The following is a 19856-nucleotide window of genomic DNA, read 5'->3' as shown; positions in this document are numbered from 1 at the left end:
CAATAAGTAGACGTGTTGCATCATTGCATAGCATAATGACTAATGCTTTAACTCTTTTCCATCGACCTCTCAAGCTGCTATATCATTTTGTACATCATTCAAGCACTAAAATATCAAGAAGTATCTTTTTTGTAATGCTGTCATATGCAAACCAAAATGTACCGCAGATATTACAAGTTCAACCAAACTCAAACAACAAACATAAATACTTCAAGTACAAACGGGACCGTAGTCATCTTTTGATTGGAACAGATGAAGTAGGTGGGTGGCTGGTGTAAGCTCCTTTCTTATATGTTCATGAACATTACTTATTATCATTGGATATCATCAACAATGCCTAAGGGAAATGTACAAATGAAAAAATATATCCTTGGCAAACCGGTTTAAATCAAAACCTTCATTTTGTAACAACTCATCAATTAGTCCAAAAGAACTACAATTAAAGGTACATGAAGAATTGATACCCTTTCATCCTATGATATTCGCACATTTCTTGAGTTTTCTGTGTTTTTACCATCTACATAAAATAAGATCATTTAAAGTCTTTGTTTCATTTACGACAATCAATTATAAAACATTTTACCACTAATAGATTTAATCTATATTCTAAACCATTGGCCTATATCTGTCTTGGCATAGCTCATCAGATGCTTGGTGAAACAGACTCAGCAAGACAATGTTTCCTTCTAGCTACTCAAATTGATGAACATAATTTAACCAATGCAGCAATGAGACTGTCCAATTGCAATGTAGACTAACTTACACTTAATATACCTTGCTTGTAGTTTATTCTATTTATCTATAGTCCAAAGTAAGAACTGTTAGGCTAACTCGTTTGAAGATTTCATGCATAAAACGCCAATGTCATTTCCCATCGTTTAGATTTTTGGTATAGAATTATATACTGTAAATTCAGATATTATTGCATGCATTAATTATTGCGATTTTTCAAGACTGGAAAGAATGTGAGATTAATTATTGCAATTTCAGATAAATGCATAAGATATCAGAATGCGAGTTCTTATTATTGCGGTACCCACCCAGTTGCATTATTCGCATTAATAAAACCTCACAATAATTTCTAAATTTAAAGTAGTTTTTTTTAAGTTTGTTTCCTTAGTTTTATACTATTTCAATATGAAAAGGGTTCGTGAATAGGTCAGTGAAAAACAATTAATATTTAACTTCTGGGTTGTCTTTTGTTTGGGATTCACTTTTTCTTAATTCACATTCTTATTTAATTTATACATTAATATTTAAAATTAGAACTTAAACAAAAACACTGTTAAGATGGCTCCAGGGATCGGGAGAGGGGGTGCCAATTTGCCACAGAATAGTAGATTAACGAATCCTGTCTGAATAAAACTTGCTCAACTGTAGAAGGTATGTCGTCGAGTTTTAATGGCCGTAACAGTATATTACTGGTTTTCTATTCTGAAATAGGTTAAACATAACTTGCTGATTTTATTACAACAGGGTAATACAATCATAGTTTCGTTACTAATGTGTCTAATAATTTGAGTTTCATTCTCACTGGAAAACAATTTGTTATGCTGTGCAATTCTTTTAAACAGAAGGATATATAGACAAATGAAGTTATATTGATTTATCACCCATAAAATCACGAGTAAATTAAAAATGAACAAGAGTGATATCGGATATCGAGAAATTTTCCATCTTCTTTATTCAGAAGCTCAAGAAAATAAATATTAATTTCATTAATTTTTTTTAATGATCAACATTTCTTTTTTTTTTTTTTAAATATATGCGATGTTCCTAACAAGATTTTCCCCAACTATTATAATACTTTATTTCCAAAAATATTTATTACTTTATTATACATCCTATAAAAATACATACTATGAAATATTTGCTTTGTTGAAAAATGTTACAGAAAATTTTTGTTTCTTGGTTAAGGGTTTATTGGAAAAGTTAATTTCCGGGTGAAAGGTATTTCAAGAATAAGTGTATGACATACGTAAGGTTTAATATACATGAGTGGTCATTTAATATGTTTAACTGGACTGATCGTTCAGCTGTCTAATTTCTCTCTCATATCATTGCAGCATTAGTAGTTTCTCCATGAGATTTTAATCTCTCCGATATTTTAGAACTATCTGCTCACTTAAATGAAAGGGGCATTACCTACGAGATATAAAAAAATTCAAAGATGATTTTTTGTTTGTGCAATCATTAATGAGAGTGAAAAAGTGAAATAATAATTCGCTTTTAGCAGCCAGTTTGGTTTAATTTTGTTAAAATAAGATAAGATATATCGCTGATGAATTATTCACTTTCAAGTGAATAATAATTTTTACATTTGTGACATATTCCTGGATCCTTGCTGTTTTTTGACAAAATGATTTGAATGTATTGATCTGATTGATGGATATTCATGCATGTACAGATGATACATGTAGTTTTCATATCTTTGTTTGAATGATCATAATGAATTGTATACAGTCCAAATAATTTGCTCTGATTTACTAGATGGGTTATAATACTAATTTATATGTAAGGAATCTTTTCTTGACCTTACAATACTTGTAATCATTTGTGCAAAATTGCAGATATTCATTGCTAATGTTTAAATACTTATCAAAGTGTATGTATAATACATGTACAATGCTGTAATTATGACTATTTCGTCGTGGAAAATTATATGAAGCTTTGAAATAATCTGGATTAAATTCGTCTTGTATTTTCATTCTTCTCCTCATTTGTTTCCATATGGAAGGAAGAAGTATGCAGTAAATGCAGATTTAAAAAAAAATTAGGTGATGTTCCAGGATTTTAATTTTGAGTGAAAATAAGTTGTATACACTGTCTATATGAATTGATACGTGACTTTGTGATTTTTTCAACCAAACAAAAGTTGAATAGATAATAAAATAATGTTAAAAAATAGTTTTACCCTCACAAAACTAATATTGTATTCTAAAAAAATGATGGGGAGAATACATTCTTTGAATTTGACCATTTCTATAACTTTTAAAAAATCCAAAGGCATAAAAAGATATGTACATTTAGGGTACATATGTAGTTTGTTTCTGTTTACAAAGTAAAAAAAGGTAAGTTAAACTAGTGTCTGCTTTGTACAGTCTTCTTGGATATCTTGGATGACATTAACTCGAACAAAAGAACTGCTTCCTTCCCCTTTTCTTTTCTAATCATTTATCTGTGTCTTTTTTGCTGTAAAAAATAAATAGTAAATGTCATTTGTTTTCTCAATAAGATCATCCGGGCGTTTGTAAACAATGACGATCTTGTCTGAAATGTAAACATCCATTTGTACAACCGAGGAGGTTGTATGAGAGCATACAACCTCCTTGGTACAACATTTTATCGAAAACGTCTAGTCAGAGACATGTGTAGTAATGGTCATTTTCTTCGGTTTTACTTGAATATCTGTTACGGATTATCTGGCGCTTGCTTATCACACACTGTTCTCTAATCTTTTGAAATCCGATACTTTGATGAAATTCTAAGATTGTTCGTAATAATTCAGTTTTTGCAATTATTTTAAGTTCTTTTAAGATCTCAGTTTGTTTATTGACAGCAATTTTCGGAAAATCTATAAGCTATTAGGGACTTATCATTTTTTACCTGTGAGGGTCGTCACAATATAAGAAGGGGGTTAGGTTTTTCTGTAAGTGGAAAAAGGGGGATTCAATTTTTTTTATAAATACAAAGTAGGGGATTAATTTTAACTCTAATGAAACATTTGTGAACTTTTAAACTTCAAGTATATCCTACATATCATGTGTGTCCAAGGTGTTTTGCATGTTAAAAAAACATTTATATGCTTGATTTCAAAATGACCAGCCCGGGCCCCCTCCCAGTTAAAAAATGATAAGTCCTTTAAAGGGTAATACATCCTAAATTTATTGTATGAAAGTAGTTTTAAAAGGTTGTAGTAGAGGATGTATATATACAAAGTTGTCACGCGATCAGTAAGGGGAATTCCCGTGATAGTGAAAGTAGTAAAATGAAATTTTACATTCTTTTTATTTGGTTATAACCATGCACAGTTACATTAATGTTAAATTTCACGATTTTTAAAAATTATTTTGAAAACATGGTCGATTGATCAAATTTTTAGTGGATTTTCAATGTTAACCTGTCTTAAACCACCAGCGACAACAAAACATTATATATAGAATTGAAGTCTGCTTTGAGGAAGTCGAAATCTCTATAAATCAAATATCTGTCAGTTGTAAAAGACATTATAGAAGTAAAAAGAAAATTAGTGAAAATATTAAACATGTTTATACTATCTATTGAGGTAAGACAATTAACTGTAATCGCTTTGTAGAAAAAAATACATAACAAATATAGAGCTTTAGTGTGAATTCAAAGACGCGTTGCGTTTATATAAAACTCCTCATTGGCGCTCGACATAAAACTATTTTATGGCCCGTCAACTTTAGAGACCAATTAACACAGTTCTGAAAGGAGCATCGTATGCTTTCTCTGTAGTAACATTGTATATTATATATAATATATAGCACCAAATCAAAACTTCCCTAAAAGTAAAACTACTGCCTTATGTACTATTCAATGATGAATGTATTAAAATTAAGTTGGCAATGATATTATTTATACAGTTGAATGCTGCTTTGAGGAGTTACAACCATCGTTTGTTTTTATATAAATATTGTCACGCGATCAGTAAGGGAAATTCCCGTGAAAGTGAAAGTAGTAAAAAATTAAATCTTACATTCGTTTAACTTGTATTTGGTTTTAAACACGCACAGTTGCATTCATGTTAAATTTCACGATTTTTAAATACTATTTTGAAAAACATTGTCGATTTATCATTTTTTTCGTGGATTTACAATTTTAATCACTTTTAACCTGATGTTTGTTTGGACCTTCTGAAAGCAGCATTCAGTCATATTGTCGCAAGCATGTTGAAATGTCAAATCCACTTAAAATTTCATAAATCGGCTATATTTTTACAATAGTATTCAAAAATCGTGAAATTCAACATAAATGTAAGTCAAACACAAATTTAAAAAAACGAAAACGACCATTAAAACAAACAACAGTCTACAAAATACAAAACAGAAAACTAAAAACTGGGCTACACGAACCCTGCCAAAAAACCAGAAGTGTTCTCAGATCAGAAAGGGTAAGCATATCCTTTTTAACGTGAAACATCCGTCGTATTGATCATGTAGATAACATTTGTTGATAAGTTTTATTTGGTACTGTCACATTCGAGGAAAGGAGGACGGAATTGTTGTTTTGACAATTGGAACATGTCCGTCGTCATCTGTGTAACAGATATTCCATAACAGTCAACCAACCCGTGGTTGCGTCCGTAAGTTTTTTTTTCGAAGGGATGATTTCAACTTCACGCATTAGAACTATGTAAGCAAGGGAACTATATAGACTGTACACAGATTTTGTAAAATGTCTGTTCAGGTTGGGGTATTCTGAATGCCTGTTTTTTTTTCACAAACAGTTAATTTGAAAAAACAAAAATAGTCAGTATCCTTGATGTTCATCTGTAAAAATATAGCAAAATGAAATTGTTTGATACATGTATCTTAAATTTTGTAGATTTGTTATAATATTAGTATACAAATTTACAACACAGTACAAATGTCTGCGAAGATTACTTTGTCGTTGGATATTTATAAGTATCTGTGCCAGAAAATTGGTTATGAAGATGAGGTGAAAGTTAGGAGATTAACTTACATAATAGATGACATTGGGATTCCAGGCACCGAAGTAACCCAGATCACAAGTGGCAGTAAAGGTGAAGGACTACAATTAAAAGGTAGTGATCTTGATCTAATGTTTATTGATCCTTCATTCAAAGTTTATGAATCAGAAAGAGATATTGTTCCTAAATCTAACCGGTGAATTCAATTGGTAATGAATACTGAGGATACACATCCCTGTTTCACACAACTACATCTTGTCAAGAATCATGATTTAACTTTCAATCCTAGAAAAGTTAATAATAATTCGTTTCTAGGTAGAAAGTTTTCAAGTGAACTATATAGACTATATTGTATGGAAGACGTGTCAAATATTGATAGTGCAGCATGTACTAGTATAATAAAAATTCACGGACCATGCATTTCAACCACATCAGAAATCATTGATTTAGCATGGTGTCTTAAATGTGACAAATGGATATCCCAGGCACAATAATGGATCATTAGACCTCGTACAACATGGCTTTCTTCTTACCTTATTTCAAGAATAATCTCCTGTGGTGTGTTATTTGTTCCCATAGGTTACAAAGGGTCCAGCAATGAAAATATACAATGAAGAATATCATTTTCAGTAGCAGAAAAGTTTCTAATATTTTCCTTCAGTCATACCCAGTTGTTGTGTTATGCATTGTTAAAAATAATGATTAAAGAGATTGTGGAAAAGCACGAAGATTTAAAACATTTATTGTGTTCTTATTTTGTAAAAACCTTGATGTTTTGGATTTCAGAAGAATCGGATCCACCAATGTGGAGACCAGACAAAATATTACCATGCTTCATGGCTTGTTTAAAGAGACTAATATACTGTGTAGAATATTCAACATTATTACATTACTTTATTCCTGATCATAACTTATTCTATTTACGATTTGGCGCTGTGAAAAAACACAAAATGACAAGCACCCTGAAGAATTTATTTGAAAAAGGGTTACACTGTTTTGCTCTGTCAGAGACTCTTTTTGATATAATGACACAACCTTTTAACGCCACTTATTCGTCAACACTGTTACAACACTGCATACAATTATTAACACTGCATTTTCTCTCTTACACCGACCCCTCAATCTGCTATATCATTTTCTACATCATGCAAGCACTAGTATATCAAAAAGTATCGTGTTTGAAATGCTTACAGTTGCACACCAAATCGTACCGCAATTTTCACAGAATCAACCGAGATCAAACAACAAACATAAATATTACAAGTACAAACTAGACCGTAGTCATCTGTTGATTAGAACAAATTCAGATGCAGTAACTTGGTGGCTGCTGTTAGCTTCTTTCTTTTATGTTCATAGAAATTACTTGTTATCATTAGACATCATCAATCATGCTTTTAGGAAATGTACAGATGAAAAATTATATCCTTGGCAAATCGGTTTAGATCAAAACCAGGAACATCTGCTACATTTGTTGAAACGAGCAGAACTTTGCACACTATCAAAAGCATTGACAGTCAAGTTTCCTAAGTTTTGTTACAACTCACAAATAAGTCCACAAGAACTACAATTTACCGTAACTGAACAATGTATTCCTTTTCATCCTATGATATATGCTCATTTCTTGAGATTTCTATGTTACTACCATCTACATAAAATAAGATCTTGTAAACAGTCTTTGCTTCTGTTACGACAAGAAATCATCAAAAATTTGTCTACTAATCGATTTAATCCATTTTCTGAAATATTGTTTATTATTTGTCTTGGCATAGCTCATCAGATGATTGGGGAAACAGACACAGCAAGACAATGTTTCCTTCAAGCTTCTCAGAAAGATCAACATTATATAACAAGTGCATCAAAAAGACTGTCCAATCTGGACTTACAACTATGGCCTTTACTGTCTAGTGATTAGTAGGAATTATAAATTTAATTCCTGAGAAAGTTGTATGCGTTTAATTCGACAATGTAATTTAATCAAAAACATGGGTAATATCGGGTGCTGAGAAATTTTTTATTTTCTTTTTTTAGAAGCCCATATATATATGGACTATTTTATTAAGACTTTTTTATAATGGAAAACAATTATATTCTTAAAGATGGGAAATTCCTAACTGTAGATGTTCCCCCAAAATGATTGTCTAGCTTTGTGATGGTAAAAGCAGTAAGACCCAGCACAACACAAATGAACATTGTTTATTGTCCCTCACCAGTGTCTGTGGTATTATTTTTTATACGAAATTCAAGAACTCTTTCCTTTTTTCAAAGTAAATATTTTTTTATTGCATATCTGCTGTTTTAACAATTTACTCGGATTACAGTGTTAGCCCGAGTATCCCTGTTATTAGCTACTGAATTTCCAGGGAAAAAGCTCAGTCAAGTGTAATCAATTATGAATGATAACATCTACATTCTTTTAAATACAGTGTAAACATATAAAGTATATAATAACATGGTATAAATCACGTGTTAACAGAACATCAATTTGCATAATATATGTTATTTGTTGTTGTAAATAAACAAAACAATTTAAAAAATTAAATGCGGTTTAGTATTTTCATATTATTCTGTTTTACTTTATGTGTACCAGTTTGCCGAAAAAGTGTAACAAAATCATTTATAGTGCTTGAATAAAATGATAAATCGACTGAGTTTTAAGTGTTCCTTACATTTTTTTCATTTTGGTATCTAGGAAAACAAAGTAATCCATTGACTACGAAATTTATGTATGACTATAACAGCAATTTGAAAATACGATCTAGACAAGGAGAGAATCTCTCTCATTTTTGTTTTTTTTTTTATATCAAAATTAGATTCTCCACTTTCTAGAAACTACAAATGCTAAATTTTATCAAAGTGTAAAAATTCAAAATTTTATCAAATTCTTATTTTTATAAACTTAAGGTATATAATATAGAAAACGAATTAACGTTTTATTTGAAATTTTTTTTTTATTTTATGCTAACGATTCAATATTGTTGTTAAAATCTAGTGCAGATTAATTATTGATGCTTAAAGATTAATTTTTTATTATCATTGTACACACAATGGTAACTGTAAGTAAAATATAATGAAGGCTGGACTGAACAAATTAATTTTACTTCTAAGGGTATATGTTATAGAATTTTTAAAACAAGTATTAAAAATTCTAAATTTGAAGAACATCTATCTATTTTATCATTTTCAGTTTGGTTAATATAGATGTGATTTGGTCACTGTTTACAAGTCAAGACAGGGAGGTTGCATACCTGTCATGAAACGACAGACTATGTGGTCTCTGTGAATCGCCAAAAAATTGATGTCAAGCATCATTATATTTTGTCTTGTAAATCTTTTAGACAATGAATATAAAAAGGTGTTTACCGGAATTAATTGTTTTAATCATATTATAGTTTTAGAAATTTATATCTATATGCTAAAGCTGTTTATAGAAAGTCTCTCATCCCGGATAAAGTTTATCATTATTTCACACATGCACTGTACATTATATTGTTGTAAATACTTATTGTCGTTCATGTATACATTGGTTAATATTCGACTTATCTTAAAGAATAGCTCGTTTGCATCATGGATAAAATAATATAAGAATAGTATATGCATTAGTTGACATTGAAATAAATCAGTTTGAATAATTGTAATTTTATATTGTAAATATTTTCAAGTCTTACAATGCGGATAATATGCCGTCATTTAATTTCAATATCTTGGAGTATGGATATTTGGGCATTTCCAAAGAGTAATGTCACTTTTACACATTAAGTTTTGGCACTTGGTTGTAAATACTGTTTGGTATTGGTGTAACGGGCGATTGAAAAGTTAGTTTTAAGTAACTGGTTACTAATAAAATAGTGATTTGGATCTGAAACGGGATCATACCCCAATTCGTCAAAGACAAGGACTTTTATTATAAAATATGTAAAGTTCGTTTTTGTGTGTACGTCATTTTTCTCGCATGAGTCTGATGTTATTGTGGTTGTGGTGGTAATTTTGTCATGAAATTGCAGGTCCAAATAAGGATAATTGTTGGTTGAAATTAGTCAAGTGGTTTTAGAGTAAATACAAAATGTGATTTCCAATTGGGATTTATGTAGTACAAATGCTCCAATGTCAACATTTAACGAGAATATCGTTTGTGGGAGTTTTTCATTCACAATCCTGTAAAGTTTCAAAACATTTTGACTTGCAGTGTTACAATAAGATTTATTTTAGAATTGAGCAATCAAGATGGAAGATTGGCTCTGGTGGCAATGTTTTCATACAGTCAGGACCAAACGAGGATCGTTTGCAATGGACCTACAAATACGTCATTCAAGAGACATAAAATACATGCATATATCTCCGGTCATTCATGTCAAGTTTGATTTTTTTTTCTTAGAGGTTGAAAATGTAAACACCTATATAGTTTCAATCTGAACTATATATGTTCCAACAAGGCATACATGTTTGTCTTCCAATAAACATTAAACGACTTTCGCGTTTGTAGAGGGCTTCTTATGCAACCACCAATCCCGAAAAGTTTCATAACATTTCACTTTGCACATGATGCAGTTGCACTGTGGAAGTTTCAAAAATTGGCCAAACAGAATCAAAGATACATGACTACAGAAAAAAGGTTGATTGGTACTCTTTTTGAATAAAGATTATGTAGTTATTTATATACAAGTATGACCGTACATTTGTTTGTTTTTATAGTAATTAAGATGATAGCACAATGTTGACTGCTGTACCCCTATTTTTGACATTTTTACCTATTGTGTCTGTTTGTTTTGTTTACGCATCGTTGTCAATATAATGGAATTTGATGCCACTGTCATACAAGTGAGAGGTTAAGCTAGCTATAAAACCAGGTTCAATCCACCATTTTCTACATGAGCTTTTGATTTTGCCATTTGATTATGGACTTTCCTTTTTGAATTTTCTTCGGAGTTCGGTATTTTTGTGATTTTACTTTTTATGTAAATATGTAATAAATATATCTGATTGTATTTCATATTGTTATTTATTTAATATCGCTTTTCCCTTTTCGTGATCGTTAGCAATAGAGATGTAGATTTATTATGGTTTCACCTCACCAATTTAATCAACCAGCATGGAAGAGAGGGTAAAACCATTGAGCTCATAAAACTTCTAAGGTTAGAATAATATGATGAAACCTGTGTGAACCTTGCATGCAGCTTATGTGTCATGTACATTTTAAGTTTTGAAAAACAATCTTTGTATATTTATGTAGATGAATTTATTTATGTACAAGTTTCCTGTTTCTTGACTAGTGACGACCAGGTTAACAATTTACAAGTGCAATGTAGGCTAACATTGCCTGCAGGTGAAAGGAAATACGGGATAAATGTATGTGAGACAGTAATCTAACAACACAAAAAGCCATAAAGGCATTTAAGTTATTGCTTTAAGAAGGAACTACATATTTTTCATGAAGTCCAACATCTCAGATCTGTAGAAACAAAAAGCGAAAAGATTTGAATAAAACAAAAAAACATCTTTTGTTACGTTGTGTTTTACAACACGATGTCTGGGTTTGTTTTGTCGAAAAGGAAGAGGTTGCTATCTTATTGGTGTACCAAACATCTCTTTTTATACATGTGTAATTATCTTTACATTATGTAATTGTTTGAGAAAAGATAACACCAGATTTATTTCACAAACAAATTTCTCAAATGAACCATGAGTAATTATACAAATCAAAAGGAAGAATAAGTGCATTTAACTTTAAATTTAAAACTCCATGAGATTCTGGAAAGATATCACCATTTATTACATTGGTAGCATTGAATTACATTGATTTCCCAGTCAAATAAAAACCGATAATTTCACATGTGAAATAAACGTGGTTATTTCACTCTCTGACGTCATACAACAATAGGCGTTGTCAAGACGTCGATAACGTCGGATCAAAACAAATTGTGAATGCGTAGAAAAAAAGATATAGTTCCTGACATTTTCTACATTAATTTCATTAAAAAAAGCCATTTGCCAATGTAATAAAAAGAATAACTAATCAAAGAAATCAAATATCGAAAAATATTCAACTCGTGACCGAACAACACTGATAATTAACTCATGCGCTACGCGCATTCGTGAATTAATGTGTTGTTCGGTCACTCGTTGAATATTTTTCTCTATTTGAATTCTTCGATTAGTTATTCTATAAGACTTAACAAAAACCAAAAAAGTATTTTAAATTTTTGAAACAAGGTCTCCATATTAATGTCATGTTTTGTTTCATTCAGTTGTATACTGATATAGTATGAAGACTCTTCTTTTTTTCTTACGTTTTGCAAGAATCATTGCAGTTTTTATCTGTGATGATACTATAAAAAATAATATACAAAACCGTTACCCTATAATCAGACAAACATAATGTAACTATTTTGAAGCTTTCAGATGTACCTGTTAAACACGATATATTTACATCAATATTTATTGCATATTTACATAAAAATACATCAATGTGTGCAATTGAAGTTTTTTAATACAATAAAAAGGCATCGTTAGGAGTTGAACTTATAAATCTAAATGCATTAATCAAAAAAATAAGGTACAGCAATCAACATTGTAATATATTCTTTATCACTATACAAATAGATAACTATTTCAGCAAAGAAAAACAAAATGGCAAAATGGCACTTAATTGACCAAGCAAATAAGCAAAAATGAATGACAAGAATACACAATTGACTAAGTACCAAGCCACGCCAAAGGATGTTACCAAAAATATACTAAACATTTCTTATTGTTTTAGTCCGTCGTTGACTTGTGACATTTCGACACAGACTTTTGCGTTATTTCCTTCTTTATTACAGCAGAAATAGCTCGATAGTTTGGAGTTTGTATCGACCATGTTGTCTTCTCTTTAAATAACTACCTCTCACCATGTAAATTGATTCTGTTTATTATAGTATTAAATGGTAGCTTACATATGATATAAGCTATAGTAAAATTTTCGAATCTACACAATTTATTTAGTAAACGCATTTTCTTGATACCTTAGGATAGTTTTATTGCTCATAATATGCCGATTTGAATTTGACTTCTTGTTGTTTTAATATTTTAGTCTAGTATTAAGTATACAGATTGAAATACTATAGTAACCATGTATGTGGACAATAGTTTTTTTCTTATATTTTTACAAAAATTGTCACGCGATCAATAAGGAAATTCCATTGAAAAAGAAAGTAGTGAAAAATGAAATCCTATATTCTTTTTATTTTGTTTCAACCATACACATTAAGATTTATGTTTAATTTCAAAATTTTAAATACTATTATGAAAACATGGATTTGCAATTTTAACCTGCCTGATATCACCTGCGACAACACAACATTTTATGTATAACTGAATGCTGCTTTAACGAGTTCCAAAACCACGACAAATATGTGCCAGTTGTGCGAAGAAAATAGAAACCAAGAGAAAATATTTAACCTGGTAATACGATCTATTAAGGTACGACATTTTTCTGTAATCGCTTTGTAGAAAGAAGAGAATAGTTGTCAAGACGCTTTGCGTTTACATAAAACTCATCATTGGAGCTCGACATAAAACCAATTTAAGACCAATCAACTTAAGAGACCAATTAAAACAAAGCTGAAACGAAACATCGTATGTTTTACTGTAGTAAGACATTGCATAATAAATAACATCAAATCATAACTTCCCTAAAAGTGAAACCACTGTCTTAGGTGCTATGCAGTGATGGTAATATATTCAAATTAAGTTGACATTATCAAGTCTGTCTTTGACTTGTGATTTTTAGATACCCATCTTTTCGTCCCTTTCTCCGTTATAAAAGCAGAATGGACTTGACGTCACATAATATAAAAAATGGTAGCTGGCAAAAATATTGATTTAAAACAAGATATGCTAGTCATTATAAAGAAATTATTTCTCTATCAGTTCTTGAGTTTGTATTGGCATTGTTACTTACTTTTGCAATGTATACCTGTCACCGTGTGAATTGTTTTTGTAGTTGTGTTTAATCTCTTAAAAACTAGTCACAAATTTTATCTAACATATAACATGTAGTAAAGTGTTCGGGACTTAAATGATTTAATTAGTACACTCTGGATTCCATAGGCTTGTTTTGATTTTTTATACGGTATTTTGACTTTGTAATAACGTGTAGTTTGAAACATTTTGCCTCTCAGTAAAGATAAATACTCTTAAAAAAAATAAACACACATACAAAAAATTTAAAAAAAAGTTTTTGATTGCTGTTCGTTCATGTCCACATCGTTTGTCAAATATTATGCATACTGTGGATTAGACAAAAATCCCTGACTATCAATTACATGTTACTGTACAAGAGAAGCGCAAGATACCAAAGGGACATTTCAACCCATAAGTCGAAGACAAACTGATTATGACAACGCCATGTAAAAAAACAGAAAAGAAAAAGATAACGACCAAAAGACATACAGTCTAGTAAACAACACAAAACAGAAAAATAAAGACTGAACTAAACGAACCACACCAATCAAAAGGTGGCATCTCAGGTGCTCCGGAAGGGTGAGCAGATGTTGCTCCACGTTGCCACCCGTCGTATTATTTATGTAAATATAATTTTCTTTTTGATAAGCTTAATTTGGTGATGTCATAGTCGAGGAAAATAAGACGAGAGTGTTGTTACGACAATTGGAACATATGTGAAACAGATATTCCATAACGGTCATCCAACTTATGATAGCGTCCGTAATTATTTCGAATAGATAACTTCAACTTCACAAATTGGAACTCTGGTTAAATAGCCTCCTTGTAAGCAACAACCCTCTATCAACGGAACTATATAGACTGAAGACAGGTTTTTGTAGAATGTCTGTTCAGGTTGGGGTATTCTGAATACCTGTCTTTTTCACAAACAGCAAATATGGGAAAAAAATAGTCAGTATCCCTGATGTTTATCTGTCAAAATATAGAACTTTGATAAAAATCTTAATTTTTACAGATTTATTATGATACTACTATACTAATTATCAAACACAGTACAAATGTCTGCGGAGAAAAGTTTATCGATAGATTTTTATAAGTATCTGTGCCAGAAAATTGGATCTGAAGAGGAGGTCCGAGTTAGGCGATTAACTTACATTATCAATGATCTTGGGATTCCACGCACTTCACTAAACCAGATCACCAGTGGCAGTAAAGGTGAAGGACTACAATTAAAAGGTAGTGATCTTGATCTAATGTTTATTGATCCTTCATACCAAGTTTATGAATCAGACAGAGATGTTGTTCCTGAATCTGGCCGGTGTATTCCTTTGGTAATGGAGACAGAAGATACACATCCAGGTTTCACACAACTACGTCTTCCCAGTAATCATGATTTAACTTTCGGAAATGATGAAACAAAGAACGTATTCTTATGTAGAAAGTTATCAAGTGAACTTTATAAGGTGCATGAATTGGAGGACTTTTCAAATAATGTTGGAGTTGCATATACTAACGTTTTAAAAGTTCACTGACCATGCATTTCAACCCTCACAGAAACCAGTGATTTTGTGAGATGTCTTAAATGTGACCAATGGATATCTCAAGCACAACCATGGATCATTAGACCTCGAACAACATGGCCTCCTCCTGATCTTATTTCCAAAATGATCTCATGTGGTGTTCTATATGTTCCAATTGGTTGCCAAGGGTCTCGCAATGAAAATTTGCAATGGAGAATATCTTTTTCTGTAGCAGAAAAAATTCTAATATTTTCCTTCACTCATGTACAATTATTATGTTATGCTTTGTTAAAGTTATTGGTAAAAGAAATTGTGGAAAAGCACGATGATTTAAAAACATTATTGTGTTCTTATTTTCTGAAAACCTTGATGTTTTGGATTTCAGAAGAATTAGATCCTTCAATTTGGAGTCCAGACAAAATAATTCAATGCTTCATGGCATGTTTAAAGAGACTCATATACTGTGTAGAATATTCAACATTATTACATTATTTTATTCCTGATCATAACTTATTTTATTTACGATTTGATGTTGACAAAAAAGACAAAGTGATCAGCATCCTAAAGAATTTATTTGAAAAAGGGATATACTGTTTTGCTCGGTCAGAGACTCTGTTTGATATAATCGAACTACCTTTGACCGCCACGGATTCGTCAATAAGTAGACGTGTTGCAACACTGCATGAAATTATTAGCACTTCATTTACTCTTTTTTTAAACCGACCTCTTAATCTGCTATATCATTTTCTACATCATGCAAGCACTAGTATATCAAAAAGTATCTTTTTTGAAATGCTAACAGTTGCACACCAAATCGTACCGCAAATATCACAGAATCAACCGAGATCAAACAACAAACATCAATACGACAAGTACAAACGTGACCTCAGTCATCTGATGATTGGTACAAATTCGGATGCAGTAGCTGGTTGGCTCGTATTAGCCTCTTTCTTTTATGGTAATGAAAATTACTTGCTTTCATTGGATATCATCAATCATGCATTCAGGAAATGTACAAGTGAAAAAATGTATCCCTGGCAAATCGGTTTAGATCAAACCCAGGAATATCTGCTACACTTGCTGAAACAAACCGAACTTTGCACAATATCAAAAGCATTGACAGTCAAGTATCCTAAATTTATTTACAACTCATCAATTAGTCCACAAGAACTACAATTAACCGTAAACGAACAAGCTATTCCTTTTCATCCTATAATATTTGCACATTTCCTGAGTTTCCTGTGCTATTACCATCTGCATAACGTAAGATCATGCAAACAGTCTTTGCTTCAATTACGACAAGAAATTATAAAACATTTTACTACTAATCTATTTAATTTATATTCTGAACCATTGTTCATTATTTGTCTTGGCATAGCTCATGAGATGCTTGCTGAAACAGACTCAGCAAGACAATGTTTCCTTCTAGCCGCTCATAAAGATGAACATAGTTTATCCAATGCAGCAATGAGACTGTCCAATTGCAATGTAGACTAACTTATACGCTTAATAAACATGGCCTTTAATTTAATTTAATTTATCTATTGCCAAAAGTAAGAACTGGTAGCATAATTCGCGAGATGTTTTCATGCATAAAACGCCAATGTCATTTGCTTACTTGTGGATTTTGGTTAAGAATCATATATAATGTAAATTCAGATATTATTGCGTGCATTTATTATTGAAATTTTTGAGGAATACACAAAGATGTGAGACTAGTTATTGCGATTTCAGAAAATTTTTATTTGATATTAGAATGCGAGTTCTTACTATAGGATACCAATCAGTTGCATTATTGCATTATTCGTATTAAATAAAACCTGACATTAATTTCTGAATACTGTAAACCAACTAATTTTCGTGGGCGATTAATTTTTGCGACTTTCGCGAGTAGAAAAATAAAGCGAAAATAAATAGTTGCGAATTTGTAAAACTTGGATCTTTATTTACTTAAATACATCAAGTAATTTTAATAAAACCCTTTTTAAATCGCCTTAAAGAGGACTAGGAAGGCCGAAATGCGAAATAAAGTACCCGCTAAAATAAGTTGGTTTATAGAACTTCCTTAAAAGAGGGACGAAAGATGTCAGAGGGACAGTCAAACACATAGATCGAAAACAAACTGACAACGCCATGGCCAAAAATAAAAAGACAAACAGACAAATAATAGTACAGATGACACAACATAGAAAACTAAAGACTAAGCAACACGAACCCCACCAAAAACTGGGGGTGATCGCAGGTGCTCCGGAAGGGTAAGCAGATCCTGCTCCACATGTGGCACCCGTCGTGTTGCTTATGTTATTACAAATCTGGTAAGTAGTCTATTTCGGTAGGTCACATTCGTGAAAAAGGAAGGGTATTGTAGTTACGACATAAGGAACATATCCGATATCATCTGTGAAACGGTTATTCCATAACGGTCAACCAACTCGTGATGGCGTCCGTAAAATTTACGAAGAGATGATTTCAACCATTTTGAACTCTTGGTTTAATAGCTTCCTTGTGAGCAGCAATCCTCTATCACGGAAATCATGATAGGAAATACAAGCCCGGGAATATCGTATCAATTGGGAGATATTTACTCCGTATGCAGGCGCTGCTTCAATGTTGCTACATAGAAAGTTCACAATTGGGAAGCTGTAATCATCTCTTTTGTCGTAAAGTTTTGTTTCCTTAATATTATACAATTTCCAAATTTTGTTTTGAATAGGTCAATGACAAAACAATTAATATTTAACAGCTTGATTGTTTTTTGTTTGGCATTCACTTCATCTCAATTCACATTCTTGATCTAATTTAATGATCAACATTTTGAATAAGAACTTATACAAAACAGTGTTAGGGTGTTTGCTGGGGTCAGGGAAGGGTGTCCATTTGCAAGAGAATAGTAGATTAACGAATTCTGTCTTAATGAAACTTGTTCAACTGAAGAAAGTATGTCAAAAGAGGTTTTTTAGGGTCGTCGCCGTTTATTACTTGTTTTCTATTCTGAAATAGGTTAAAAATAACTTGCTGATTTTATTACATCTGGATAGTTGTCATAATTTTTGCTACCAATATTTCCGATTATTTGAGTTTCAATCTCACTGGAAAACAATTTGTTATGCTGTGCAATTCTTTAAAAAGTGGTACATATAAATAGAACCCAATGAAGTTATATTGATTTATCACCCTTAAAATCACGAGTAAATTAAAAATTAGAACAAGCGTAATAATTTTCTATTCTCTTTATTCTTTATGATAAATCCTTTCAAAATGAATGCTATGAAATATTTTGTTTTTTGAAAAATATTACAGAAAAGTTTTGTTTCTTGGTTGGAAGTTACTGTAATGAGATAAAAAAAAATTGGGTGAAGGGTAATTCATGAATAAGTGTATGACATACGTTAGGTTTAGCATACATGAGTGGTCATGTCACATTTTGAACTGGAATGTTCTCTTAACTTGTTTCCATTTATCTCTAATATCTTGCCTGCTGATATTAGAAATTTCCCCCTAGAGATTATAATCTTGCGCCGATAATTGTCAACTATCAATGTGCTATTTAGATTAAGAATTGGATTGATGCTCTGTAGACAGATTTGTGATTTTTTAGAGATCCCTTTACCAGTTGTATTGCAAGGCCTACAATTTTCAAATTTGTGATTTTTCTTTCAGATTCTGACCAATTCAACCATAGTCATAGTTTTAAATGTCCTATAAATGTCTCCATTGCACTTTCTTGATTTCTGTTATAATAATTTTTGCATTTGTCACATATTCCTAGATCCTTTCTGTTTTTTGACAAAATGATTTAAATGTATTTAATTGCATTGGTGGATATTTGTGCATAAAAAGATGATATTATTGTTTGAATGATAATAAGGAATAAAAAAGGTGATTCCAAGTAGTTTGCTCTGATTTACAAGATGGGTTTTTATACTGGTTGATAGATGTGGAATCCTTTGTTAACCTTAAAATATTCACTAAATTGTAGATATGCATTGCAAATGTTTAAAATACTTTTCAAAGTGTGTGTATAATGCTGATATTATAGCTATGTCTTCGTGTAAAATTAAATTATGTTATGTAATAAACTGGACTAAACACCGTCTTGTATTTATTCTCATTCTTCTCCTCATGCGTCCATATGGAAGGTGGTAGTATGCAGTTAATGCAGATTTAACAAAATTTGGTGATATTCCAGTCTATATGAATTAATACATGCGTCTGACGGGGAAAATACATTTTTTGAATTTTACAATGTTAAAACTTTTTGAAAATTCAGAGATTACTCTATTGGAATAGGCATGAAAAGTTATGTACATTTGGGATACATTTGCAGTTTGCCTCTATTCAAAAATGAAGTGGTAGTTTTAAAAAGGGTTTTGCCTGTATATCTTGGATGACATTAACTAGAACAACAGAAATGCTCCCTCCTCCTTTTCCTTTTTAATCATTTATCCGTCACAGTGCTTTTTTGATTTAGAAAATAGATTTATTTGTAATGTTTTGATTTAATGAATTTTTTTAACATTAGCATCAAATGTATACGCATTTTGATATTGTGTAACTAATATTGGTTTTAAAATTTGTGCCTGCAATACTTGATTATTGCCCTTTGTTAATATTTGTACAACCTTTATCGGAACCGTTATGTCAATGCAATTACCAAGAACTATCAATTGTCATTCTCTTCGGAATTAATTGAATATTAGTTACGGCTTATTTAGCACTACGTT

At 31.2% G+C, this 19856-nt stretch overlaps 1 protein-coding gene across 1 annotated transcript; it reads left to right on the top strand.

Annotated features, from left to right (window-relative positions):
• The first annotated feature begins 15276 nt into the window (after positions 1 to 15276).
• Positions 15277 to 19226, top strand: LOC127715175 (uncharacterized). The gene has a single exon (XM_052221215.1). It carries the CDS (start codon positions 15277 to 15279, stop codon positions 16627 to 16629), a length of 1353 nt encoding a protein of 450 aa, XP_052077175.1. The 3' UTR covers positions 16630 to 19226.
• Positions 19227 to 19856: the final 630 nt, after the last annotated feature.

This window comes from Mytilus californianus, unplaced genomic scaffold (assembly GCF_021869535.1).
Source record: "Mytilus californianus isolate M0D057914Y unplaced genomic scaffold, xbMytCali1.0.p SCAF_9, whole genome shotgun sequence".
NCBI lineage: Eukaryota > Metazoa > Mollusca > Bivalvia > Mytilida > Mytilidae > Mytilus > Mytilus californianus.
This window is presented reverse-complemented; position numbering and strand designations above follow the sequence as displayed.